The sequence below is a fragment of the Arvicanthis niloticus genome, chromosome 16 (genome assembly GCF_011762505.2).
Source record: "Arvicanthis niloticus isolate mArvNil1 chromosome 16, mArvNil1.pat.X, whole genome shotgun sequence".
Lineage (NCBI taxonomy): Eukaryota > Metazoa > Chordata > Mammalia > Rodentia > Muridae > Arvicanthis > Arvicanthis niloticus.
The window spans coordinates 65,648,399-65,676,267 of NC_047673.1; the positions used below are offsets into that span (position 1 = coordinate 65,648,399).

The following is a 27,869-nucleotide window of genomic DNA, read 5'->3' on the forward strand; positions in this document are numbered from 1 at the left end:
GCACTGTGCTCGCTCCGTGGTTGGCAGAACACATTGTTGCTGTCTGTCATCATGAATACGCTGCTGCTGCTACTGCTGCTGTTACTGATGATGACGATGATGATGACAGCTATTTGATGCCTTCTTACTCTTTTTCTTCATCTGCATAGTCAACCTTTGAGGCAGGAATTGTTAACTGAAGTTTTATAAATGGCAAAACCAAACTGACTGGTAGACTCGTTCAACTGACTGGTAGAATGTCAAAACAGTGCTGAGATTCAATCTCAGACCTTCCAACTCCCAAATTTGCATTTGTCCTTTCTTCCTACATATTTCTGTTATTATAGCACAACTAACCAAAAAGTAGAAAAGTATCAGTTCTCCATCCACATGCCAGTCTAGTTATGTTAACTGTCGGTATCATGTTAAAGGACTCATGGAGAAGCTCCCAGTGCGCCTGTGAGAGCCTGAGAGCTATCACAGTTCCAGACAGTGGTAAGTGAAGTAGATAACATTACCTAAAAAACCATCTCAGTCATTTACATATGAATAGCTTATATCATAAAATCTAAACACCTTAAGAAAACAATAACTTCTGCTAAGACTTTGAAAGTTTCTTTGGAATGATTTGAGAAAGTCACTACAGCACCCACAGTGGCAATTTCCTATTCTTAGGAATTTTGCTTTTATTTAAACTACAGAATGTGTGGGGCTGTAGTTCATGCTTTTAATCTAACACTCAGGAGGCAGAGGGAGGATCTCCGAGTTCAAGGTCAGGCTGGTGAACAGAGTGAGTTCCAAGGCAGCCAGGACTATTCAGAAAAACCCTGTCTGGAAAACAAACAACTACAGAATGTTTGCTTTGATATCATTATCCATATTTCCATACATTACTCTAAACAAAAGCACACTGAAAGATGATTTTTGAGACTTAAGTCCTACCCTTAGGGAAATGATTGAATATTGCTTCCCCATACCCTGGCCATGCTAACTTCATCTATTATTATGGAGATTTGGAAATTAATTTTACTACTGATGTTGCAATCACTGTCCTGCAATCATTCCCATTCATTATATTTAATCAGACCATGCTCACAGCGTGTGTTATCATTTGCTGGCTTGAAGAACTCTCTGACTCCATTTCAACAAGCAGAGAAAGCCACAATTCACTGAAAGGCTGGTGGACTGCATCACCAACGTGCACACCCTGGAGAGGCACAGTAGGGAAGCAGAAAGCAGACTATGAAATTAGGAAACCGGAGGTCAAAATGACCTGTATTTGAAAGATAATGAAGTCTCCAGTGAGTGCTTTCCCCTGGCTGAATCACATTTGCTGTGTTTGTCAGAGATGTTTTAGAGTAGGCAACTATATTCTCACCTCATTAAATGCTAAGGCAGTGGTCTTTTATACTCTAATCTCACTGACCAGGTGGTTGGATCAAATCCTCTGTGAAATTCCAGACTTCTGATACTGACAATTAGGGATGCAATGCTTTCGTAAAAAAACTTCATTTTGTACTTCATTTTTAAGATGTGATGTCAGTTGGCCTGGGACCCATGGTCCTCCTGTTTAAGTCTACAGAGTGTAGGATTACAGGGATGCACCATCAGACACATCCATCTTTGTGACAGCTCTCCTTTCATTTTTTTTTCAGGATCTGGTGTAATAGACATGTATCCTTTGACCAGGATGATACAGGACACAAAGCAGGTTCCTCACACTCACGAACGAGAAGTCAATGTTACACTTTACAACAAGTACTTCCACCAAGTGCTCACTATCTGCTCAGAGTCCATAATCAAGGTGAGTTGTGATGGCTACCTAGGCAGAAAAAGACTGAGCAGATGAAATGTTAGCTTTGTGTTGGGGGGAGGGGGGAGCGTGTCAAGACAGAATTTCTCTGTGTAGCCCTTAATGTCCTGGAACTTGGTTGGTAGACCAGGCTAGCCTCAAGCTCAAAGATCCACTTGCCTCTGCCTCCTGAGTACACCAGCACCACCCAGCTGAATTGTTATCTTCTTATAGGTAAAATAGCAAGTTTTATCTGTAGTGGCCAATAGACTGAGACAATATATTAAAGCCCTCTTTAAGCTTTCATGAATACACAATGAACTGTTTTAAGCCAGTTCAGGCCACGTGATTGATTAAATACTGCCAGATGACACAATAGAAATTTTAAAAATATTACAATATATTTATTTTGTGTGGGAAGGGGTGTGTGTCTACAACTTGCAGGAGCTGATTCTCACCTTCTACCATGTTGGTTTCACGGATAGAAATCAGGTCAACTGGCTTGGTGGCAGGCATCTCCACCCTCTGAGCCAAAGAGAAATTTCAAAAGAAATAGAGTAAAGAGAAAGAACTAGCTTGTATTTTAATTCCACTGGAGGGTGTGTGCCAAGGAGAAGGGAAGGATGTGATAGGCATGCACTGTAACTCTTACATGTGCAGGGTATGTGCCAAGACCATTGAGTCTATGATATAATTTAAAATCTCATGAAAGGTCTGGGTAGTTAGACACAGTCTTCAATTCTAAGGATGAGAAAGATGAGACTTAGAGATAAGTGACTGCCCCAGTATCTATTGTTCACATGAAGGTGGTATATGAGGCTGGCTGTGTCTACTGTGTGCATTCATGCTTTGGGCTCTGTACCTCTAGCCCTGTCTATTGTTGTGCTGAGTGACATATTACTTGATCATGTTAACTATGTCTGTCATTACAACCACTGAAACTGCCTACCAGTGATACCTGGAGGTGTGTATATATGGTTTCCATTCTGTTATTTCATGAATGCACTAAGAGGAAGCCTATGGACCAGCCACCCTCCACGAACTCATCAAATTTCTTCTCATATTTTAACCTTCTCTGGTCAGCTTCTGGAGATTTTCTCAAGTCTGAATCCCTGGAACTCATAGGATCTATCTATCTATCTATCTATCTATCTATCTATCTATCTATCTATCTACCTATCTATTTTTGTTGCTACTGCTACAGATAAAATAGACTAAACTACCCTACTCATGTAATAATGCACTTTTTATCCATGGTCTGTCTTATTTTTCCCAACAGAAGCTAGAAGTATTTAAGGAAGTTTCTCTACTATATTAAATGGAGAGGGGTGTAACTTCGGACAGTTAATGAAGCAGCACATTGTGATAGAATATGAGAATGAACAAGCTCCTCTGCTCGTGGTAGTCAGGAAGTGAGAGAGGGGAAGGGGAGGGACAGAGGGGCAGACCTCCTTCAAAAGCACATCCCCCAGTTGTCTAAAGCCTCCACATGACTACTCTCCCATAGTCTGGATTGCCTCAGCTACCTGATATGCAGCAGATAGGGACATCACAGTCACTGATAATAGGAGTCATCTCTCACAGCTTGTCTTGTTTTGAGCAAGCCAACACTCAAGCAGGATACTGGCAAAGATTCGAGATGTGCAGAGTACTACTTTGAAATTTTTGAAAATGCTAAAAACTTTGCTCAGAAACGAAGGACAGATATATGGAATATCTGTTTTTTTGCTGATGGTTTCCTCTTCTGTAGGTATGGGAACTTGAGACTGGTCTCCAGATATACCAAATTCTAGACCCTCATGGCTTCAATATTGAACTAACCTGTGCAGCCATTGATGAAAGTGGATTTCTTTTTGCCACAGGAGCATATAACGGTGAGACTAGTTTTCGGAATGTGACATCTCCACTTTGGCGTCTTGAGAATTTGTGCAGAAATGTCTAAGTTTAGGGGGTTAAGGGAAAGTATGAATCAGGCTGACATGTAGACACTCCATGCCTGGGGGAATATCAAAAGTCTTCTTTCATGGCCACTAAAGTTGATATTGATGTGAAAAACAAACCAGTAACCAACATTCTATTTGCATGTTTGATGCAACAATGTGCAAAAGCCTGTCACATACGACACATGTGTATGAAAATACCCTAATGAAACCCACTGCTTTATGCTAACTTTAAAAACTAGTTATAAAAATACGAACCAGCGAACTGGTGGTGGCGCAGGGGCTAAGGCGGCTGCCTGCAGAGGGCGCTGGCCCTCTGCTCTCTTTCTCTGCCTTCGAATTCAAATCCTGCTCTGTCCCGTGCGTCTCCGCCCGAGTCTCATGGGAAAAATAAATAAATAAATAAATAAATAAATAAATAAATAAATGTTTAAAAAAAATAACAAAAATACGAACCAAAGATTTTCATCATTAAACACATCAACCAGTACACTGCCCACAGAGTACTACCTACATTTTCAGTTTTAACATGTCTAACTATTTACAATGAGTTAATACATTATGGAAAGCCATGCCACACTGTCCTTAGGACTGAGAATACTTTCATGTGTGCCACCTCATTTAAACTTTTGGTGGAAAATAGGTGTGTTGCACTGACTCATTTTGTCCCAACACCTTTGCCATGCTATTAGCTAAAAGGCAGACATTAGACTTGGGGACTCTTCCTGCTGCCATGGTATAATGTGTGTGTGTGTGTGTGTGTGTGTGTGTGTGTGTGTGTGTGTGTATACGTGTATGTGTGTGCACATATGTGTGTTTGTGGGTACTAAGAATTAAATCTAGAGCCTTATGCATGCTATCCATACACTCTACCTGTGAGCCACGCTCTCAAGCCCTACAATATTTTTACTCATAGTGTCTTTGGATGCCACACAAAGTGCCCATCCAGCTTTGGTACAGAATGCCTAGAGTTCTGTACTGGATGTATGTCTATAGCTAGGGCTCATGAAGTCACATCAGATTTGGGGGACTTTCAGGCTTAGATATGACTGTGTTTCCTATTTCTTCCTCTGTAGGGCACATGTAGGTACTAGAGACTTGCAGACTCCCCCACCTTCCCACTTCATCTTGTTCTGAACACCCACAAAGATCTGCTTGCTCTAGATTAGATAGTGTGGCCAACTATGTGTACTGTGCAGAATATATTCATTCCAGGGTACATTTGATAGATAAATGCTTTCTCATGAAGCATTTAATGGAATGAGTGGGCACCTGATGTGAAAATCAGATATTTGAAAATGGGAACAGAAGATAACCCAGCAGGAATGGAATCATGAATGCTGAGTCAAGGTGTGGGAGTGCATCGGCCCACAACGTGTAGGGGAGCACACTGTTCCTCCCTGAGGAGCACGGCTGAGCAGGGCAGCCTCACCATGCCATAGGCACCTGCCACCTCCATATGAAAATTACTAGTAATGGAGATACCCAGCAACATAACCGTTATGTCAGACATAAAGATCAAGTGACCCCATACGTGTCTGGAAATAATGTTATTTTCATGCAAGCATGATATTTTATTTTGTTAGTCCTATATTCTCAGTTTCTCCTAAGACATCTCCGCTGATCCTCCTAAAATGTCTGTAATTTCAGTCGACAGAAATCTGGGATTTAAAGCACCTTAGAAAGTGGGATTCTTTGAATTTCAGGGCAGCTCTGCCCACAGCCTCCTCTCATTGACAACTCACCCCATTAGGAACAGCTGAGAAGTCACCCACACTGGAGTACCCCCCACACTGGAATACCCCCCACACTGGAATACCCCCCACACTGGAGTACCCCCCACACTGGAATACCCCCACACTGGAGTACCCCCCACACTGGAGTACCCCCCACACTGGAATACCCCACACACTGGAATACCCCCCACACTGGAGTACCCCCCACAATAGAATAACCCCCCCCCACTGGAGTACCCCACACACTGGAGTACAACCCACACTGGAATACCCCCCACACTGGAGTACACCACACACTGGAGTACCTTCCACACTGGAATACCCCTCACACTGGAGTACATCCCACACTGGAATACCCCTCACACTGGTGGAGTACCCCACACACTGGAGTACCTTCCACACTGGAGTACCCCACACACTGGAGTATCCCACACACTGGAGTACCCCCCACATTGGTCTCTGCTTTGCTTGCACAGGCATCATCGCCAACATGAGAAAAGCTGAGTGACTACCTAAGCCAGGAATGAGTGGCTGCCTGATGAACATGATGACCATTTTTTAGATAAGATCTCAACACACAACTCTGGTTGGCTTAGAGTTCATGATGTAGACCAGGCTAGCCTCAAGCTCTGTCAGCCTCTGCCTCCTGGGTGCTCATTAGGCATAATTTCTTTTTATTGCTTTCCTACAAACTATAGAGTGATAGTAGTTTTCATTTTAGAAGCCAGAGTTCTTGCCATTGTTCAGGGTACCCTGGGTAGTTCTTGCTGCTCTACAAGGTATCCTGGGTAGTTCTTGCCACTGTGCAGAGCATTCTGGGTATAATGAATGCTTGGTGTTGGTAATGAGCAAAAAAAGGATGGGGTAAGAATGTTGCTAATGGGGGTAGCCTGGGGGAGGGGCACAGAGTTGCCTGGCAGAAGGGAACACAGTCACATCATTGCAGTGTTAGTGCTAAGAACTGAGATGTGGAGAGATGTTAGGCTGGGAGGAGAAGCAGGAACTTGACTTGAGAGCCCCAGCTTCTCATCTCATGAAAGAGCTGCTTGCTCTAGAGTAGATGGTATGACTTACTGCATATACTATTCAGAATATATTTATTCTGAAGTATATTTGTTAAATAAATGCTTCCTCATGAACCAGTTGATAAAATGAGTGGCATACATTTTTTTTTAGGCATAAAAACTAAGTGATTCAATAAATGACATTCGGGACCTCTGGGCCCCAATGCCCAAGGTTCCATTAATAGCATCAAGATGGGAACCAAACCTTCAACATTCAGGCCTTTTGGGGACACCTATCCAAACCAAAGCAGATACTCACTGCTTTCAAGACACCACTCTGTGCTGCTTGCTTCTTTGATCAGCCTATGACAAATCAAGGTTCACAGAAATGCATGTCTCAGGATACATTTCAACAGGATCACTGCCCCCGGACTAAGAGTGAGGCTGTGTGCACACTGTCTTACCTACAGTCACTTTTCTCCACACCCTCAGGAACAGTTAAGATCTGGGACTTTGGCAGTGGGCAGGAAATGAAAATGATGCCCGAAGGGAAAGACTGGGTGGAGGAGGAACATGGCCTGCTGCGCCTGTTTTTCCTCAAGCCCCAAATGAAGCACCAGCACCTCATCCTTGCCTTGGAGCGCAATGGAACTATCAAGGTGATCCAGGTATGAACCCTGCTTCCATGTCTGCATTGCAGATGGTCTTCCTAGGGGATATCCAATGGAAATCCTCATTGCTCTGCCTCTGCCTCTGCCTCTGCCTCTGCCTCTGCCTCTGCCTCTGCCTCTGCCTCTGCCTCTGCCTCTGCCTCTGCCTCTGCCTCTGCCTCTGCCTCTGCCTCTGCCTCTGCCTCTGCCTCTGCCTCTGCCTCTGCCTCTGCCTCTGCCTCTGCCTCTGCCTCTGCCTCTGCCTCTGCCTCTACCGTCTGTCTGTCTCTGTCTCTCTCTGCCTCTGCCTGTCTCTCTCTCTTTGCCTCTGTCTGTCTGTCTGTCTGTCTGTCTCTGTCTCTCTCTCTCTCTTTGCCTCTGTCTGTTTCTCCATACCTCTGCCTCTTTCTCTCTGTGCTTATCTTTCTTTGTCTCTCTGTGTTTCTCTGTATATCTCTGTGTATGTGTCTCACTCGTCTCTGGTTTTGTGTAGCCCAGACTAACACTGAACTCCTGGTTCTCCCATTTCTACCTCCCCAGGGCAAACCCACCATACCTACTTGCTCAATTTATGTGCTGCTAGGGCTTGAGTCTAGGGCCTCAAACATATTAGGCAAGTAATGTACTGACTGGGCTACATCTCTACCACCCCCCATCCAACTACCTCTTACCAGTCAGGTGAGGAGAGTGCTTATCCACCAACTGTCCTAGGATGCCCCTAACCAACTTGGCTCAAGTCCAAGCTAATGCCAACAAGCACAGCTGCCCTGGCTCAGCACCCAACCTATCATGTTTTTGCTTCAGCATTGTTCAGGAGCCCCTAAAATGGGTGTCAGAAAGATCACAGTGACAAATACATCAGCCACTGCTGACATTGCTCCCACCCTCCCTTGGCAATAATCCTCAGCTCCTCAGGAAGGTCCCTCAGCAGACTATGTCCCTTACAGCCCATAAAGCATTCAAAGATGCTCAAATCACTTTTTCCATTTCTCACCAAAATTACTTTGTGTATTTTAAGGTTAATGATGCAATCTGCTCAGGGCTGTTTGGGGAGGATTGAAATAAGCTAATTTATTTTTCCTGAGAATCTGTTACCACCTAGGAATACTAATGCTTTCTTCAAATTAAAAAAAAAAAAAAGCCAACATCATTTATCCTGGCTGTGTGACCCTCACCTGGTCAGCTAGACCTCAAGGACTAACATTGCCTTTGTTGTTCTCTGGAAGCTAAGATCAGAAAATAACTCTTGAATAAGATTTCAGTGATGAAGCACCAATGTTGGCTGGGATGAGTAGTATCTTTTTAACTGAGAGAAAGGGAAAATCATCCCCAGCCTATAGATTCTTCCTTTGTTTCCACATAGCCCACAATGTAGCTGTAGAAAAATGTTTTGGCACCCCACATAAACTACAGTGCCACATGCCTTCTGGAAGTTGCCATGCTCAATCATCACAATGACAGGAATCACAGATGATCACCATACTTTAAGGGCTCCAAAGTAAACCATGATTCTGGGCTGGGATGCAGCTTGGTCAGTAGACTGCTTGCTTGGTCAGTAGACTGCTTGGTCAGTAGAATGCCTGCTTTAAGCACACACAAAGCCCTAGGTTTGATATCTAGTACCACATAAACTGGGTGTGGTGGCACATATAATCCTTCCACTCAGGAAGTAGGAGGAGATCAGAAGTTCAAGGTCACCCTTAGCTACAGAATAAGGTCAAGGTAAGATTGGTACACATAGGACCATCATATATCAAAAATGATTTGAGTTCTGCTTTAGCCATTTTATTGTTGGTTACTCTTATCCTCCAGACAAAGCCTTTGATTAAGCTTGGTAAGAACCAGACACTTCATTTTGTACCTGAATTCTTGCCCTGCCCATAGTAGATGCTCATTAAAGATTGAAAGACTAAACTATTGAGAAATTTCTTGAAAGACAGAAAGTAATAAATATATGAGGGCTACTTGAGGAAACCTCCTGTTTCACAATTCAGAGTTGACAATGTGGTATGTAAATCAGACCAGAACTTCAATGAACAGTGAAACTGAGGGAGCCTTCCTGGCACCATTGTCTCTTTCACTCACAGAGTTTTTCACAGAAAATTGCACTCTGATCTTGGAGACTGATATCATGAAAGGCCTCAGGATCTAAGCCCTGGCCAAACAGCAGCTTTGAAGCTTTGCTCTTTTGGAACCCAATAGCTCACTGACTGTTGGTCATTGCTGAAATTCTTCTTACCCCAACAAAGCTGACCAATACACACACACACACACACACACACACACACACACACACGCACGCACGCACACACACGCACGCACGAACGCACGCGCACACACACACAAAGATGTTAGATATAGTTAGAAACCTCAGAACCATACCTAAAATATAAAGACTTTAAATAATGGAAGAGAATTTATCCATTCACAGGTTGAAGAAAAAAATAAAGACCAAAGAAAGTAGGAACCTGGTACTCCAAGACTTGGGTCACGATAGAACTAAGAATGTGGCCCACTGTCTTCCCTCCCACAGTCATCTCTGCTCTGTTCTGGCCACTTTTCATTCTGGAAGGATCCTTATTCTGTTAGTAAAAGGACCAGCCCTAAAATTTTTGGCTTTTATGTCCATACAAAAGTCCAAAGTTAACAATATTACTACCAATAATTACTTAGACAACAAAAATATGATGGAATAAACTATAATAACACAAAGGCAAATAAAAATATGCACTGTGAATTTGATTGAGAGATGCTGTCTCAGTAAATAAGGTGGAAGATCAATTGAGCATGATCCTGACTTCAGTCTTTGGCTTCCACATGCTTATACACATATGTACACATACAAACATACATGTGTGCATACAAACACAACTAGCTTATAGTCCATCACTGAAGGAAGTAAGGGCAAGAACTCAAAGCAGGGATGGATGCAGAGGCCATGGATGAGTGCCTCAGAGTGGCTTGCTCCTGATGGCTTGCTTAGCCTGATTTCTTATCGTACCCACAACCGCCAGCCCAGGGGTGACACCACCCATGATGGGGTAGGTCTTTCACACACCAATCATTAGAAAAGAAAATACCCTGCAGGCTTGCCCACAGTGCAAATGGGGGGTGGGGATGAGGTTCCCTCTTCTAAAAAGACTCGAGCTTGTGTCAGCTTGACATCAAACTAACCAGCAGAGGTACAGAGATGACACAAAAAGCATGTACACGTAGAGCTATGAAAACTTCCATGCCTGGTATCAGATTCAGGTTTCTGGTGAGTTTCAGGCTCATAGAGAGTGAGAAGCAAAGAAAATTATGTTTTGAGTAGAAGAACAATGCTTGAGAGTTGACAGCACAGAATAATGGGGTACCAGTCAGTGTTAGCTTTACTCTTTTTATGGGGTACTAGTCAGTGTTGGCTTTACTCTTTCTAAGAGCAGCTCAAAGGAAACAATCCATCGAACCTTTTTTTCCCCACTTACTAAATTTTTTCTTCAAAAGGGGAAGGAAGACGATATCTTTCTAACGGTGATATGGGAGCTGCCCGACGCCATGCCTTACCTACAATACGGGAGCCATATTGTACATCTGAAGATATCAACTAAGGAAAGAGTAATGGCCATTCCTTTCCCAGACATCGAGTTAATCGTCCAGAAAACCTTTTCTCAACAAACTAATTATGTATGTTCAATTTCTTTTTTAAAAAATATTTTTACTTGGAATTACATACAATGTATTTTAATCATATTCACCTCAATTCTTCTCCATAATCCTTCTCAGATCCACCCCTACCTCCTACCCTCTAACATTGTAATTTTTTTTTTAATTTAATAAGCCGTGTTGTCCATATACTAGAGCATGGTTAACCTCCCAGGAACCATGCCCTTAAGAAAATTGATTCCCCCCGCCCCTTTATCCCAGATGCCCATCAGCAGGCTATTAATCCTCATATAGGAGGGCTTGTGAACCCCCTCCTGCTCCCCCTTAGAATAGAGACTGCATTGATCTTGCTCCTTCAGCAACAGCTGCTGTGAGTCCATGAGTGCAGCCGTCCTGTCCTGCTCAGAAGATGCTTTCACTTGCTTCCTCCCTGACCTTTGGCCCTTATAATCTTTCTGCCTCCATTGCTACAATGGTTCCTGAGCTTTGGAGAGAGGGTGTAAGACAGATGCCCCACACGAAGCTGAGCATTCTACAGTCACTTACTCTCTGCAGTTCAACTAGTTGTAAGTTTCTGCATTTACTGTCATCCAAAGGAACTTTGCCTATGAGGTGTGAGGGCCACTCTAACCAGGTAGGAGAGATGAGTTGAGAAAGCAGTTGGATGCTATGTCTAGTGAGCACAGTAAAAGTCGTAGGTTCAACCTCCAGGGCCATGCACATGTTTTCTCCTATGGAATGGCATCAAATTTGAATTCCTTAAATTTTTAACTTTTTATTATGGAGAATTAAAATATATACAAAAGTACATTAAATAGTACAGTTAACTTCTAGGCATTTGTTTATATTCTAGGCATAAATTTGTTTTGTTTATGGCCATAGTTTTTTTCATTCCTCATACCAGTTCCTCACACTTGCCATTTGTAGTCTTTTCAACATTAACTATTTCAATAGATACAACAGCGATTCTTTCAAAAATGGCAACACTGTGGTTGTTGTCTAGACACATTTAACATAACTTACAAAAATTTAGTATTATAACATGTTTAATCTTCAAACCAGTCACAGCTTTCTTCGTAACTTCTTGATCTTACATTGTTTCAACCAGGGGCCAAACAAGATCCATTGGATAGACAGATCTACAAAGTAGCTTTTAAAAATACATGCCTTTTCCTCCCCAAGACTCCATGTACTTAAGAAACTGGACCCTTTCATGGCCCACTTGGAGTCTGACAGTTGTATCCTCCTGGTGCCCTGTAAGATCTTCCACATTTCTTGTGATCTGGGAGTTAAATATGGTGAATTGAACATGATTTTAGCTCTCTTTCTTTCTGTAACAATATTGTTTCATAAATTTTATTTTCTTTTTTCTTTTTTTTAGTTTTTTTTTTATAAATTTTATTTTCAAATAATTTTTATATAACACATTATGGTTCTCACCTGTAATTAGAGCACTGAAAAGGCTGAAGCCTGGGGAGTGCCATGAGTTTGAGGTCACACTAGGGTATAGAATAAGACACTCTTAAAAAATAGTTTTAAAGATTATTAGTGTCTATTCTTTTTATAAAATGATATTTGAGCATATTCCATGGCTATCTCCTCTACCTTTTTCCTTCCTAATGGTTTTCTCCTTTTACTATCTTTCATTTATTTCCATGTCTCATATAGAAATAGATATATATATATATATCTATTACATACATATTACATATATGTGTATATGGTATGTAGATTTTTTGACATTTTCAGTGGACTAATAAATAGTTTTTTCAATGAATATAACTAGGAAAAAAGTTTTATCAGAAATATGTATCTCTCTTTAACACTGATATTCCCAATTTGAAGTGTAGAGTAAATGGCTTTTGCTACTTTTGTTTTATTTGATCTCTTTTTCTGGCAGAAAAATCTTTCATCTTTCATCTTTTAGCTAATCCTTGTTCAATACATCTATGTGATACAAGGGCATGTTTTGTAATATGCCCTTGCAGAGTGTAACTGTAGGAGAGTCATAAAATCATCCACAAAATGGTTGCTGATACAATTCAGATTTTTCTTCCTTAGCACTGGATTTTGGCCTCAGGGTGCATGTACCTTAGAATGTATCATCAAACTAAGTGTTTTGAAAGTACTTAAGATAATTCCTGTTTTAGTCAGAGTTTGTATTCCTGCACAAAACATCATGACCAAGATGCAAGTTGAGGAGAAAAAGGTTTATTCAGCTTACACTTCCACATTGCTGTTCATCACCAAAGGAAGTCAGGACTGGAACTCAAGCAGGTCAGGAAACAGGAGCTGATGCAGAGGCCATGGAGGGATGTTACTTACTGGCTTGATTCCCCTGCCTTGCTCAGCTTGCTTTCTTACAGAACCCAAGTCTACCAGCCCAGGGATGGCACCACCCATAAGGGGCCTTCCCCCCTTGATGACTAATTGAGAAAATGTCTTACAGATGGATCTCATTGAGGCATTTCCTCAAGGGAGGCTCCTTTCTCTGTGATAACTCCAGCTTGTGTCAAGTTGACACACAAAACCAGCCAGTACAATTCCCTGTGCTAACCAGCTAGATTTACTTATTTCATTTTTAATTTATTATTTGTTAAAATTTAATTTATTTGTGTCTGTGCATATATCTGTGTGTGACTGCATAGAGCACCTGTTGAAGGCAGAGAATGACTGTCAGTGGTCAGCTCTTTCCTTCCACCATGAAGATTCCAGGAATAAACTCAAGTCATTGGTCAACTGAGGCATCTTGCTGGACCTAATTTATTTATTTTAATTAATTATATATTTAGTTATTTAAATAATTATTATTAATTATTTAATATAATTATTTAATATGTTTAATTATTTTAATTCCTTGCAGTATGCAAAACATGTGATAGTTTAAAAAATGACATGTATACAACCATTTCTATTCTGAGATAAAAAACAAAGTCTATTCTAATTACTTTTCTTTCTCTACCACTTTGTTCTCTTACAAACCTGAATAGCTAACTTTTATTCCTATACTAAGTTCCAGGTTTATGTACTTAGTTCTCTTTCTTTTTTAAAGAAATAATGTGTGTGTGTGTGTGTGTGTGTGTGTACATCTCACTTATTTCATTTAATAATATATTCTGAAAGTAATATAATGTTTATACAGAAATTTTTATTTTTATTTTTCTAAAATTGATGATGACAGATACATACACTATGGAATCTACCATATCAATCAGTTTTCAGTGTATGTTCAGAGGCATTGAGTGTGTTTAAATTATTGTACAACCATCACGATCATATACAGACTTTTTTATTGTATATTTCATTTATTTACAGCACAGATGTCATCCCCTTTCTGCATTTCCCCTCCCTAGAACCTCCTATCCAATAACCCCTCTTCATTTATGCTTTTATACAATTTTGATTACATGCATCTAATAAGGTCAGTTCTAGGTTGAGGGTCTGGCAGTACAATAGATGCGGATAGTTCAGGAACAAGCAATATAGAAAACAAAAATAGCCAAAGAAAAAGCAAGGCATTAAACTCAGTTACATGAACATTCTGTGATCACTGTTTCTGAAGGCATATCAGAATAACCAAAGTATCTGAGCCTACTTCCCTATCCTAGCCCAAGGTCATTTTCATGTCTGAAGCCTATTTCCTTGTTATGGTCTAAAATTTAGAATCCTGTCTGAAATTACTTGTTTGTTCTGGACTAATATTCAGATTCCTGCCTGGGATTACTTCTTTGTTGTAGCCTACAATTTAGACTCCTACCAGAAATTACTTCTTTGTTTTAGTCTAATGTCAGATTCGTGCTTGAAGCCTACTTCCTTGTCCTTGGCCAATGTCATATTCCTGTCAAGCATCCCCTTTCCTTGTCCTTGGCCCATGTCAGCTTCTTGCCAAGCAGCCCCAAAAGCTCTCCACCTGCATCCCCCCTTTTTTTATTTTGTTAACAAGACTGAGCCTGTCTTAGGTCATTCTAACAAAAATGCCTTCCATACCCATCATGGAATATGCAGTGTCAAAGGCAATGCACTTCTGTCTTAGGTTGGTAAGGGTTTATACTGAATCTTACCCATCCTTGGCTTGCCAGCTTATTAATTTAATAACTGGGTCTGGGGGTCCATTTTCAGGTTTAAGCCATGTACTTTGGCTGCTAACATGTTGATGTTGTTAAAGATAAGCTTTAACACAATGGGCAGGAGTAAAAGTATTCCCAGGAAAAGAAGGGCTAGACTGATCAAGCTATATATACCATTCCTGAGGTTTGTCCAAAATGAAAATACTGAGCTCAGGCCATGAATAATTTTATGAGCATTATCTGCAGCATCAAAGGTCAACAGAGCAGCATTCTTTAAATTCATAATCTCACTATGCAAAGTTAACACACCCAGAGAGGTGTTAGGATTATGCCAAATATCCTACAGGTGTCTTTAAACCTTTTTCTAATTATAATGACAATCATTGTGAATTTCAAAAGTAACACTACTCTAATAATATTTGTCATAACACTTGGAATAGCTCCTAACTCTTGAACCCTGACCCTCCTTCAGATAATTTGGATGGGTTATAGAGCATCATTCATTGTTCCAGATACCTATATAAATCCTTTTGTATACTCAATACATTAGAAACATTTTTTTGCTAGATGGTTAACAAAAATGGTTGTCTTAACTCCTTGTGTCAATGCTATTGCAGAAGCACTGGTGCTAGCAATTAATGTAATTAAAGCTGTTATACCAGCAATAATCAAGCCTGCTACCCTCTTGCTTCTGCTTAAAGCCTAACTCACTTCTTGCAGCACTTTCAAGCTTTTTTTTCAGAGAATTAAGTTTTTTTTTTTTTTTTTTTTTTTTTTTTTAATACACAGGGTAGTGAGATGAAAGCTGGTTGATAGACTCCTGTAACAGACATGCCAGGTTTCAACACACTAACATAATTAGAAATTATACAGTCAATGCAACTTACAATAAATGCTGTAGAAGAGACAAAACCAATTTTAGCTTGACAATTAAAAGAGCCTTAAAACATTCACTAAGCCTTGTTTGAAATCCAGATCTTGTCACAAAATTATCTCTTGCTATCCCTAACATCATAGCAAGCTATAACTAGCTTCCAAATATGTTCCTGACAAAGTCCAGATCCAGTCTTCCAAAAGTAGACTGTTATTTTCAGTATTGAATTGATTTCTAGACCAGTACATGATTGAGTCCTAATAGCTGGCACCTTTAAGAATACAAGGGACATAGTTTCTCTTTTTGATTCTCTATCCCACGAGGTCTAAAAACTTGAGGCAAGGCAGCTTGTCTCATCTGGGATATAGTCAAGCAAAGGTGGGTCAGAAACATATTTCTAGTACAGCTCCCCAGTCACCCTTGTCAGGGCACTCAGCAAGCTCACAGGTCAGCATCATTCTTTGTCTCAGCAACCTTATGTCTCAGTGATCTTTTTAAAGTTCAATGGGCCTCTTCCACAATACCTTGTCCTTGAGGATTATACAAAATTCCCCGAAATAAATTGTTGACAAAAAGTCTCGACTGCACAACTACAATTGCCAGACCCATTATCTGTTTTTTTTTGAAATTGGATATTTTATTTATTTACCTTTCAATGTTATCTCCTCTCCCATTCCCCCCCAAACCCCTTATCCCATCCCTCTCCTCCTATTACTATGAGGGTGTGCTCCCACCATCCTCCCATTCCCGCCTCCCTGCTCTCGAAATTCCCCAACACTAGGGAATCCAAGCTTTCAAGCACCAAGGCTGTCCAATTCCACTGATGCCTGGCAAGGCCACCCTCTACTACTTATACAGGTGGATCTATGAGTCCCTCTCTTTGTGTTCTCAGGCTGGAGATTTTAGTGGCTACTTTCAGTGGCTTGTTTCATAGTATCATTTGCTTGAAGAATTGTTTTCCAGCCTTTTACTCTAAGGTAAAGTTTGTCTTTGTCACTGAGGTGGGTTTCCTGTATGAAAACAAAATGCTGGGTCCTGTTTACATATCCAGTCAATTAACCTATGTCTTTTAATTGGAGAATTGAGTCCATTGATGTTAATAAATATTAAAAAACAGTGATTGTTGCTTCCTGTTATTTTTGTTATGAGAGGTGGAATTATCTTTGTGTGGCTATCTTCTTTAGTATTTGTTGTTAGAGGATTACTTTCTTGCTCTTTCTAAGGTATAATTTCCCTCCTTGTATTGGAGCTTTCCAGCTATTATCCTTTGTAGTTCTGGGTTTGTGGAAAGATAGTGTGTAAATTTGGTTTTGTAGTGGAATATTTTTGTTTCTCTATCTATGATAATTGAGAGTTTTGCTGGGTATGGTAGCCTGGGCTGGCATTTGTGTTCTCTTAGTGTCTGTATGACATCTGTCCAGGATCTTCTTGCTTTTATGGTATCTGGTGAGAAGTGTGGTGTAATTCTGATAGGTCTGCCTTTATATGTTACTTGGCCTTTTTCTCTTACCGTATTTAATATTCTTTCTTTGTTTTGTGCATTTGGTGTTTTAATTATTATGTGTTGGAAGGTATTTCTTTTCTGGTCTAGTCTATTTGGTGTTCTATAGGCTTCTTATATGTTTATGGGCATCTCTTTCTTTAGATTAGGGATGTTTTCTTCTATAATTTTGTTGAAGATATTTATTGGCCCTTTAAGTTGGGAATCTTCACTCTCATCTATACCTATCATCCTAAAGTTTTAATCTTCTCATTGTGTCCTGGATTTCCTGGATGTTTTGTGTTAAGAACTTTTTGTATTTTGCATTTTCTTTGGCAGTTGTGTCAATATTTTCTATGGTATCTTCTGCACCTGAGATTCTCTCTTCTATCTCTTGTATTCTCTTGGTTATACTTGCATTTGTGACTCCTGATTTCTTTCCTAGGTTTTCTATCTCCAGGATAATCTCCCTTTGAGATTTCTTTATTGTTTCTACTTCAATTTTTATGTCCTGGGTGGTTTTGTTCAATTCCTTCACCTGTTTGGTTGTGTTCTTTTATAATTCTATAAGAGATTTTTGTGTTTCCTCTTTAAGGGCTTCTACCTGTGTACCTGTGTTCTCCTAAAATTCTTTGAGACTATTATTTATGTACTTCTTAAAGTTCTCTATCGTAATCATTAGAAGTGATTTTAAATCTGAATCTTGCTTTCCTAGTGATACGGGGAATTCAGGACTTTCTAGTGGGGGAGAACTAGGTTCTAATGATGCCAAATACCCTGGGTTGCTGATACTTATGTTCTTGTGCTTGCCTTTCTCCATCTGGATTTCCTTAGTGCTACCTGCATTGTCTCTGACTGGAGCCTGTCTTTCCTATTATCTTGGTTGTGTCATAACTATGTGGGTTTGGTGTTACTCCTGGGGTTAGATCTGAGGCCCAAGATCTGCTCAGTGCTCAGGCGCTGACTGGAAGGAACCAGTGCTTCAGGCCAGGAGTGACTTCCTGATTCTTAGTGGGTCCCAATTATTTCCTCTTTGGGGCAGGTATTGCTGTTTCTGTACCTAAGATCCTGCCTGGGTTAGAGTTCCTGGGAGGCTCACTTCCTCTGTGTTTTGTGACATTGGGGGCAGAGCTGCTGTCCAGGATCTGCTCCGTGCTTGGGCCCAGACTGGAAAACCAGACATTTTTAAACCAACCAAACAAAGGTTGTTTCTTTGAAAAGATAAAGATTCACCAACTCCTAGCCAAATTATCCAAAAGGAAGAGAGAAAAGAGTTAAATCAGTAAAATTAGAACTGAAAAGGATGTTATTGCAAATCTCAAAAAAAAAAAAAAAACCAAGAAGCTAATAAGAGAATGTTTTTAAAACAAATATTCAAAAAACAAACAAAACAAAACAAACAAACAAAAACCTTGGAAGATCTAAAAAAAAAAGTAATAATTACTAGACATGTGATTTATCAAAATTAAATTAAATTGACTTAAACAGATCTATATTTGGCAATGAGATTAAAGCTGTAATAAAAAATTTCCCCACAAAGAAAAGCCCAAGACTAGATTGATTTACTGCTGAATTATACTAAGTCTTTAAGGACAAGCTCATGTCAGTACTCCACAAATCCTTCCAGAAAATTGAAAGGGAAGGAACAAGGCAAAGCTTATTCTATGATGCCAATGTCACCCTGATAACAAAATCAGATCACAAAAATAGAAAACCATTGGACAATTTCCTGACAAATGTAGTTGCAAAGATTCTTGTAAATCATCTTAAGGAACAGATGGAGACAATCATACACCATGACCAAGCTGGGTTCATACCAGGGTTGCAAGGAAGATTCAATACACATTAATACACGTGTGTAAAACAACACTTGAATAAACTTAAGTACAAAAATACCATGATTCATATCAATCCACCCAGAAGAGGCCTTTGAAAAGTCCAACAATCACGTCATGATAAAAGCCCTGTAAATATTAGCAATATAAGTAATATTTTACAAAGAACACTATGCTACAGGAAGCTTGAGAACATTTCCTCTAAAATCAGGAGTGAGGCAAAGATATCTGTTATCCAAGAGAGTCCTTGAAGTTTTAGCTGGTGTTTCAGGAATCTGGAATAAACGCTCTACACCAATGAAAATGGAAGAGAGGAGATTTCACCGGTAGAACAAAGTTCCCATAGCTCCTGAGAGGCTTCCATCCCAGGTTCAGCTGTATTCTCATTTTATACTCTAAAAGTTGGAAGAGCAAACAAGCATATTTTAAAGAAGCGATGTGACAGTCAGGAGGCTGTTAAGAGCAACAATCCATTGTTTCCTGATTTCTCCAGACCATTCTGTCCCAGGTAGCAAGTGAAGCCATGATTGTCAATTAAGCAGTGCATACAGTGCTTTAAGTAAATCACTGTAGAAGGCATGGGTCCTTGGAGAAACCAGGGATGTTAATCACACCAGGTTGTCCTCCCAATGATGGAAATGCATACTTTGTTTCCACCCAAAAGGCTGAGAGTTGATTTTGCTAATAATCTAATGACCTTTGCTATCTGTAGGGCCAGACCTCACCCATATGCTCCAGAATGTTTATCCCAGATACCATTATGTTTATATTTGTTTCTCAGTAAATAGCACCCATGCTTAACATGGGTTATGGTACATGAGAGACATCACATGTACTTTATAGCCTGCTGAGCTATAAGCTATCCAAATCCTAAGCCCTTAAGCTATAGAACCCTTCTTCAGAGTTACATTTACTTTGATTTGAATTGCAATATCATTATGCCTTTTTGGGCACTAGGGACTGTATTATACCAGAAAACTTGTTTCTAAGTTGTGCTGCACTTAAATATGTTCACAATAAACAAACTGGTGTCAAACTTCAGAAGTCTAGACTCAGCATCAGTGAAGTCATGCTGAACTGAGTTTTCTGCTTATGTCACAGTTCATTTCCCTGCTGGTTGTAAAGCTTGCAGCAATAAATTACTAAATTACTAAATAAATTACTAAATTACTAAAATTACTAAATAATCAATTACTAAACAAATCAATCAATGAATCTGTATCTAATAATTGGTCTCTTCTATCTTATTCTACTTTATGAGAAATAAGGCAAAAGAAATACACATTGGGAGGAAGTAAAATATAAATATTCTTGTTTGCATGATCCTATAGTTAAATAACCTAATAGATGTTACCAGAAATCTCTAGCCTGAAAGATATATTCAACAGGATACAAAATCAACATACAGCCTTCTACATATCAATAATCAATTTTCTGACAAAGAAATCAAGGAAATATTCCCATTCAAAGTAGATTCTTTACAGTACTTAGAAATAAATTGTATGAAAGGGTCAAAGAATTAATAAAACTATTTTTAAAATACCTGGTTTCTTAGGGTTTTATTATTGTAAAGAAACACCATGACCAAGACAACTCTTATAAAGAAAAAATGTTTAATTGGGGCTGGTTTACAGTTCAGAGGTTTAGTCCATTATCATCATTGCAGAAAGCATGGCAGTGTGCAGGCAGACATGGTGCTGGAGAAGGAGATGAGCTACATCTTGGTCTTTAGGCTTCAGGCAGAGAACTAGCTTGAGATTCTGAGACCTCAAAATCCACCCCTTAGTGACACACTTCTTCCAACAAAGCCTCTCCTACTCCAACAAGACTTCCTAATAGTACCACTCCTTATAGAACAAGTATTCAAACACGAGTCTATGGGGAACATTTCTATTCAAACTACCACACCTAGAAATAACCAAGGAAATGAAAGGTATCTACAGCAAAAACTTTAAAACATTGACGTAAACTAATGAAGAACCAGGATGGAAGAGATTTCCATGTTTATGGACTGGCAAAATCTATTCTATAAAAGCAATGGATATTCAATATAATCTCCATAAAAATCCAAGAACACTATTCAATGAAATTTTTCACAAACATAAGAACACTTAATTCATGTTTAAGTACAAAAGATCCCAAGTAGCCAAAAACAGTGCTAAGCAGAAAGAGCAATTCTGAAAGTCAAAGCCTTGACCTCAGACTATGCTACAAAGCACAGATGCAAGAATGGCATGGAACTGAGTACAACAACAGCAACAGTAGCAAAGAAAGGAAAGGAGGAAGGGGAGGGGAGAGAGAGAGAGAGAGAGAGAGAGAGAGAGAGAGAGAGAGAGAGAGAGAGAAAGAAACAGGTAGACCAATGGAAGAAGGACCCAGACTTCTATAAAGCTACACCTACCCAATTTTTTTTTTACTAAAGCTGCCAAAAACACACATTGGAAAAACCAACCTGTTCAGCAAATTTTGCTGGGAAAATTGAATAGCTGTATGCAGAAGGGTGAAGTTAGATTCTTATCTCTCACCTTGCAAAAAAATCAGGGGAAATATGCATCAAAAGTTTAAATATGAAACAAGAAGTTATGAAATTGGTCAAGGAAATTACAAATCTTGTGTTTTTCTAGATAGTGACAAATTCTCCTACATGGAGTTGTATAATTCTGCATTTCCACTGCCACATGAATGAGTATGTATCCATGTATCCCCCCACAGTCTTACCAAACATCTAAAAATTTACTTTACATGAAAAAACTCAAGATGGCACATTTTAGTGGCATTGTTTTTTTTGTAAATTGTGAGTAAGCATCCTTTCCTTTTCATTCATGGGGCATTTGTTCTACCCATGCGGCATTTGTTATATCTTCTGTTCATTTGTGGGGCATTTATTATATCTTCTCTCATGAGGCATTTGTTATATCCTCTTTCATTCCTGGAGTATTTGTTATATACTCTATTTATTTATATCATCTGTCCATTCATGAAGCATATATTATATCCTCTTGTTCATTAATGAAGCATTTATTATATCTTCTGTTCATTTCTGGAGCATTTATTATATCCTTTGTCTATTTTTTCTATCCAACTTGTTGTCTTTTCCTTTGTATGTCAAATCTCCCCACATATATTAGAAACATATATGTGTAAATCATACAAGAAGGATTCACTATTTCTGCTCAGTTAGTATATCATTATAGACTTTTCTGGAGTGAGAGAGAGAGAGAGAGAGAGAGAGAGAGAGAGAGAGAGAGAGAGAGAGAGATTGCTTTGGATTGTCTATTTTGAGAAAGTTTCACTGTGCATCCCACACTGGTCTGGAACTCTCCACCTTTCCTCTGTCCACCTAGAGCTCAGATTACAGGCCCAGCCCAGCATGTTCATCTCTGTCATACACCATTACCTAGATTTTTCAAAGCCAGTCAGTCAAACCTCATCTTCTATTTTCATATTTTTTGGGTCTTTCTTTGCTTCTCACCTTGCTCGAGAATTGCAACATTCACGAGTGCACCTGTTGCTGTTACGTAGTTGTTTTAAAATACAAACAAGGAACAGACATCATGGGACGTTATTCTCTCCCAGTATTCTCCAAATTTCAACATTGTAAGGGGACTGAATGGAAAAGATACATTAACTTCCCACAACATGGGAAAATGCAGATCACTCCCAATCCCAATCAACGCTGAACAAGGGATCTCCAAAGTTTCAGCTCAGCTTCTGACTGGTGCTTTGTAATCCCAGCTGTCCAGCTGCGGCATCATGGTCAGGAGTTTGAGATCAGCTTGGTGTTTTCATTACCAATATTTTACTGTAAAATGTTTGAAAAGTAATACAACATGAACCCACATAAATGGCTGCCCTTAGATATTATTACTAGTTTGAAATGTTTGTTATGGATCTATTTCAGTATCTATCCTCTACCCACCCTCCAGTTCCTCTTACTTAAAAAATATATTTTATAAAGAAATAGAAGGTGTAAATAGATACTGTCTTGAATGCTTCAGTATGTGCATTAGTACCTGGAGTCAACCTGCTGATTTACAAAGTTGACTTTAGTGGACTTTACTAAAATGAGAATTAGCAAGATATAAGTGTAGGATTCAATGAGCTGGAAGAGATCCATGTAAAACCTAATCCCTGCCACTTGAACACCTATCTGATTCTTTTCAGTGTAAAACGTTTCTCACTGTTACTTCAGTGGCTCCCGCTGTATATGGCTGCTGTTTCTCACTGTTACATCAGTGGCTTCCGGGTGTATGTGGATGCTGTTTCTCACTGTTACATCAGTGGCTCCCGCTGTATATATGGCTGCTGTTTCTCATTGTTACAACAGTGGCTCCCGTTGTATATGGATGCTATTGCCCTCATTTAACTCCATGTTTCTGAAACATGTCATGGGACTTGTCAGGCACACATCTCCTTTGCTACCACAGAATTGTCTCAGGATGCTTGAATTGTTTATGACCGGGAAAACATTCAGAACTACTACTAGAGCTCAGACACCTTTCAACAGATTTCAGAAATATCTGTACATACTGAAATAGAAGACCTAATAGAAAGTCTCTTCAAAAAGCTATTTCTGTGACATGCTTGCAGGAATATGTATCTGAGGATGAAGTAATGTTTGAAGTTGAGGCTAAAGACATGGAAATAAGGAAGCTGTCATTTTGTTGTTGTTGTTTTCTTAAAAACATCTAGGTCTTTTGATTGTTTTAAATGTGTCTTTATTAACTTTATTAATGTACTCTAATATTAGCTTAAAGTATCTCCTCTTCTCAGGTTTTCAATGCCAAAGATACCAAAGCCTAAAAGACAATTGTATGTTATAAAAGGACCCATCAAAAGAAGCCTTCAGGCTCTCCCCATAACTAGTGAAGCAACTATAATATAGCCCACAAGAAAATTATAGAGCATGTCTTATAGAATTTGAAACATGTCTATTGGATTACCTTAATATAGAGAATATACTATTTTCCTCACATTGAAGCAAATGTCAGCATAGCATTGAACTTGAATTACATTGAAAGTTTCTTTTTTTTTCTTTTTTTTATTAGATATTTTATTTACACTTCAGATGCCATCCCCTTTCCCCATTCCCCCCCCCTTAGAAAACCCCTATCCCATGCCCCCTTTTCCTTTTTGCATTTATACATTTTTTTAAAATAATGTTAATCATAAGCGTTATAAGTTTGGAATTGTTTAATCAGAGGTGTAACCCACTGACCGACCTAGATATAACAACTATCTTTGACTGGTGGAGATACATGAATATCTGCCTCCCTGTCTCTCCCTGTTTCTCTCTTTCATCACCTAGCTTCTCCTATCCTTCTTCTCCTCCTCTTCTTACTCCTTTTCTTCCTCTCAGTACTCCTCCTACCTTAGCTCCTCCTACACATCACCCTTCCTGTTAAAATGAAACTTTTCTCTCAAAATACAATTAGAGCATAATTATGCCAATTTGTACCAGTGAGGTACAAGATAGTCCTAATACCCAGTCCATCATTTTGTTGACTAACCAGCACCTCTGTCATCTATCCTAACTAAAACATTTAGTTCTGAACCTGGCTTTAGGATGAATGTCAGCTGACGACCATCCACTCAAATCTTTTCTCTTACGGTAAATAGCTATAAGTTTTCAACCCCGTCAGAAATCCAGAATGACTGAGTTAACTATAATTGTAGGAAGCACAAAGCATAGCTTCTAAAACTTAGCCAATTTATAGAGACCTCTGAACACCTGAAAAGCCCCTATACTACCGAACATTGGAGCATCAAATCTTCAGCCTTCTGGCCCAGAATCATCTGACAGACCTTGGTGATGCAGGATTATTAAGGACTGATTACTCTGTCTAGGCAGATATAATCAGTCGACTATTCTGCATGTGTGTCCTTTTCTGGACAGTAATTTGTCTGTAGATGGAGAGAGGCAATTCTTGCCTAGTGGCTGTTACCACACAACTGGAGTAACTCCAAGGATGCTCAATTTCTTCTTAGAATCCATGACAGGAAGCTGTCAGGAGCAGAGAGGTCTCTAATCAATATGAACATTAATATATAAATATTTGTAGCGTCAGTTCTATGGACTTCTGATGTTTTGAAAACCAACTATCCATGTAAGGTAACCTGGACTGTTGTCTGTTAACTCCTCTCAGCTATTTCTAAGTAAAATATGGAAAGCACCCTAACAATAAACTCAAAAATATGAATTTGCTATAGTCCCTTAACTCATAGGTTAACCGTCCCAAATCAGTTAAAAAAGTTAAAATAGGGCTGGGTCTAGGCATTGTATTCCTAAATGTGTTATACAGGCACAATGCCCATGAGTGTATCAATATTCATCTCATTTTTATATTAAGAGGCTCGTACCAATGAAAACCTTAAATTTGAGATCAAAGTAAATTTTGTACCATTTAAGAATTCATAACTTCATCTTGATAATAATTATACAGATTTCTACCAGTAGGTTATGGCTATGCAGTAAGTCCTAGCTAATCCCCCCTGTTCCAACAAAACCACTACTTGTCCCTAGAAAGACAGACCATTATTAACCACATTAGTCCCCAAGCTCAGGGAATAGGAGCGCTGACTCTTCTTTAACTTCTTCAAGCTGATTAAGGGCGTTGAGATTTTAGAAGAGGGGTGGGGGGAGAGTAAGTTGATAAGCCTCTGATGCTGTGTCTTCCCTGAATCCAGATGGAATTCTAGGACATCAGAGGTTTGGGCAGGTCTGCTCAGTATGCTTGATGAATAGATACACCAAGGCTGTGTATTCTGCAATATACAATTCTCAGAACAAGTTTTAGTATCAAGAAAAAAAAATTCCCACCCCCAGGGGCCTGACATTGTTTTTTTAAAGATGTTGGTTCTAAAGACTTTTTTTTTCCCGCTTTTTAAAATTGGTTGTAGTATTTACGTTTCAGATTTTATCCCCTTAGCCTACTTCCTCCCACCACCCAGAAACCTATCCCATCCCCCTCCTCATGCTTCTATGAGGCAGTGACCACACCTACCCCCCTCACTATCCCCTCCCTGCCCTCACATCCCCCCCCACTGTGTGTTCATTCATTCATTTTTCATTCATTTTTTTTATGGGACCAAGAAACTCCTCTCCCACCTATGTCTGACAGGGCCATCCTCCCCTTACATATACCTCTGGAGTCTTGGGTCCCTCCCTATGTGTTCCCAGGCTGGTGGTTTAGACCCTGGGGGGCTCTGGTTGTTTGGTATTGTTGCTTTCCACCTGGGGGTCAATAACCCTTTCTGCTCCTTCAGTCCTCTCACTAAGTTCTCCATTGGGAAACCCCTGATCATATCAGTGGTTAATTGTGAACATTGTCCTCTGAGTGTTTTAGTCTTTGGCTGACCTCTAAGGAGACAGCTATATTATGTTCCTCACATTATGCACTTCCAGCCATCCACAACAGTGTTTAGATTAGGTGGCTGTACATGGGGTGAATACCCAGGTGGAAAGGTCTCTTGATGGCCCCTCCTTCAGTTTCTGTTCCATGTTTTGTTTCCCTATTTGCTCCCTTGAGTATTTTTGTTTCTCGTTCTAAGTAGAACTGAGGCATCCCCTCTTGGTCTTCCTTCTTCATGAGCTTCATGTGGTCTGTGGGTTGAGTCTTCGCTAATCCAAGCTTTTGGGCTAACATCCGTGGAGATATGTTTGTGTAACTATCTTCTTTTGGGGTTTTTGGAAGATTACTTTCTTGCTTTTTCTAGGTTGTAGTTTCCCTCCTTGTGTTGGAGTTTTCCACCAATTATTCTTTGAAGTGCTGGATTTGTGTTGAGATACTGTGTAAATTTGGATTTGTCATGGAATATTTTGGTTTCTCCATCAATAATGATTGACAGTTTTGCTGGGTATAGTAGTCTGGGCTGGCATTTGTGTTCTCTTAGGGTCTGTATGATATCGGTCCAGGATCTTCTGGCTTTTATGGTCTCTGGTGAGAAGTCTGGTGTAATTCTTATAGGTCTGCCTTTATATGTTACTTTGCCTTTTTCCCTTACTGCTTTTAGTATTTTTTCTTTGTTTTGTACATTTGATGTTTTGACTATTATATGGCAGGAAGTATTTCTTTTCTGGTCTAAACTATTTGGAGTTCTGTAAGCTTCTTGTATATTTATGGACATCTCTTTCTTTAGGTTAGGGAAGTTTTCCTCTATAATTTTGTTGAGGATATTTACTGGTCCTTTTAGTTGGCAGTCTTCCCCCTCAACTATACCTATTATCCTTAGGTTTGGCCTTCTCATTGTGTCTTGGATTTCTTGTATATTTTGGGTTAGTAGCTTTTTGTATTTTGCATTTTCTTTGACAGTTGTGTCAATGTTTTCCATGGTATCTTCTGCACATGAGATTCTCTCTTCCATCTCTTGTATTCTGTTGGTGATACTTGTGTCTATGACTCCTGATCTTTTTTTTAGGTTTTCTATCTCCAGGGTATTGTCCCTTTGTGATTTCTTTATTGTTTCTACTTCCATTTTTAGATCCTGCATGGTTCTGTTTAATTCCTTTTCCTGTTTGGTTGCATTTTCTTGAAATTCCTTAAGGGATTTTTGTGTTTCCTCTTTAAGGGTTTCTATCTGTCTACCAGTGCTCTCCTTAAGTTCTTTGAGAGTGTTATTTGTGTCTTTCTTAAAGCCCTCTATCATCATCATGAGAAGTGATTTTAATTCTGATTCCTGCTTTTCTGGTGTGATGAGGTGTTCAGGGCTTGCTCTGATGGGGGAGCTGGGTTCTGATGATGCCATGTAACTTTGGTTTCTGTTGCTTACATTCTTGCTCTTGCCTTTTGCCATCTGGTTAACTCTAGTGCTGCCTGTACTTGCTGTCTCTGACTGAAGCCTGTCTTTCTAGTTATCTAGCTTGTGTC

At 39.6% G+C, this 27,869-nt stretch overlaps 1 protein-coding gene across 2 annotated transcripts in view; it reads left to right on the plus strand.

Moving 5' to 3' along the window:
- Wdr64 (WD repeat domain 64) overlaps positions 1–27,869 on the plus strand; it is a 136,037-nt gene that overhangs the window by 75,326 nt on the left and 32,842 nt on the right. For both annotated transcript variants that reach the window (XR_013104249.1, XM_034520689.2), the window contains exons 12-15: positions 1,635–1,783; positions 3,522–3,645; positions 6,944–7,119; positions 10,588–10,767. Coding sequence is in view for 1 of the 2 variants with exons in the window: in XM_034520689.2 (XP_034376580.1) it covers positions 1,635–1,783; positions 3,522–3,645; positions 6,944–7,119; positions 10,588–10,767 (629 nt within the window). In the remaining variant the exon portion in view is untranslated. The remainder of the gene's footprint in view (positions 1–1,634; positions 1,784–3,521; positions 3,646–6,943; positions 7,120–10,587; positions 10,768–27,869) is intronic.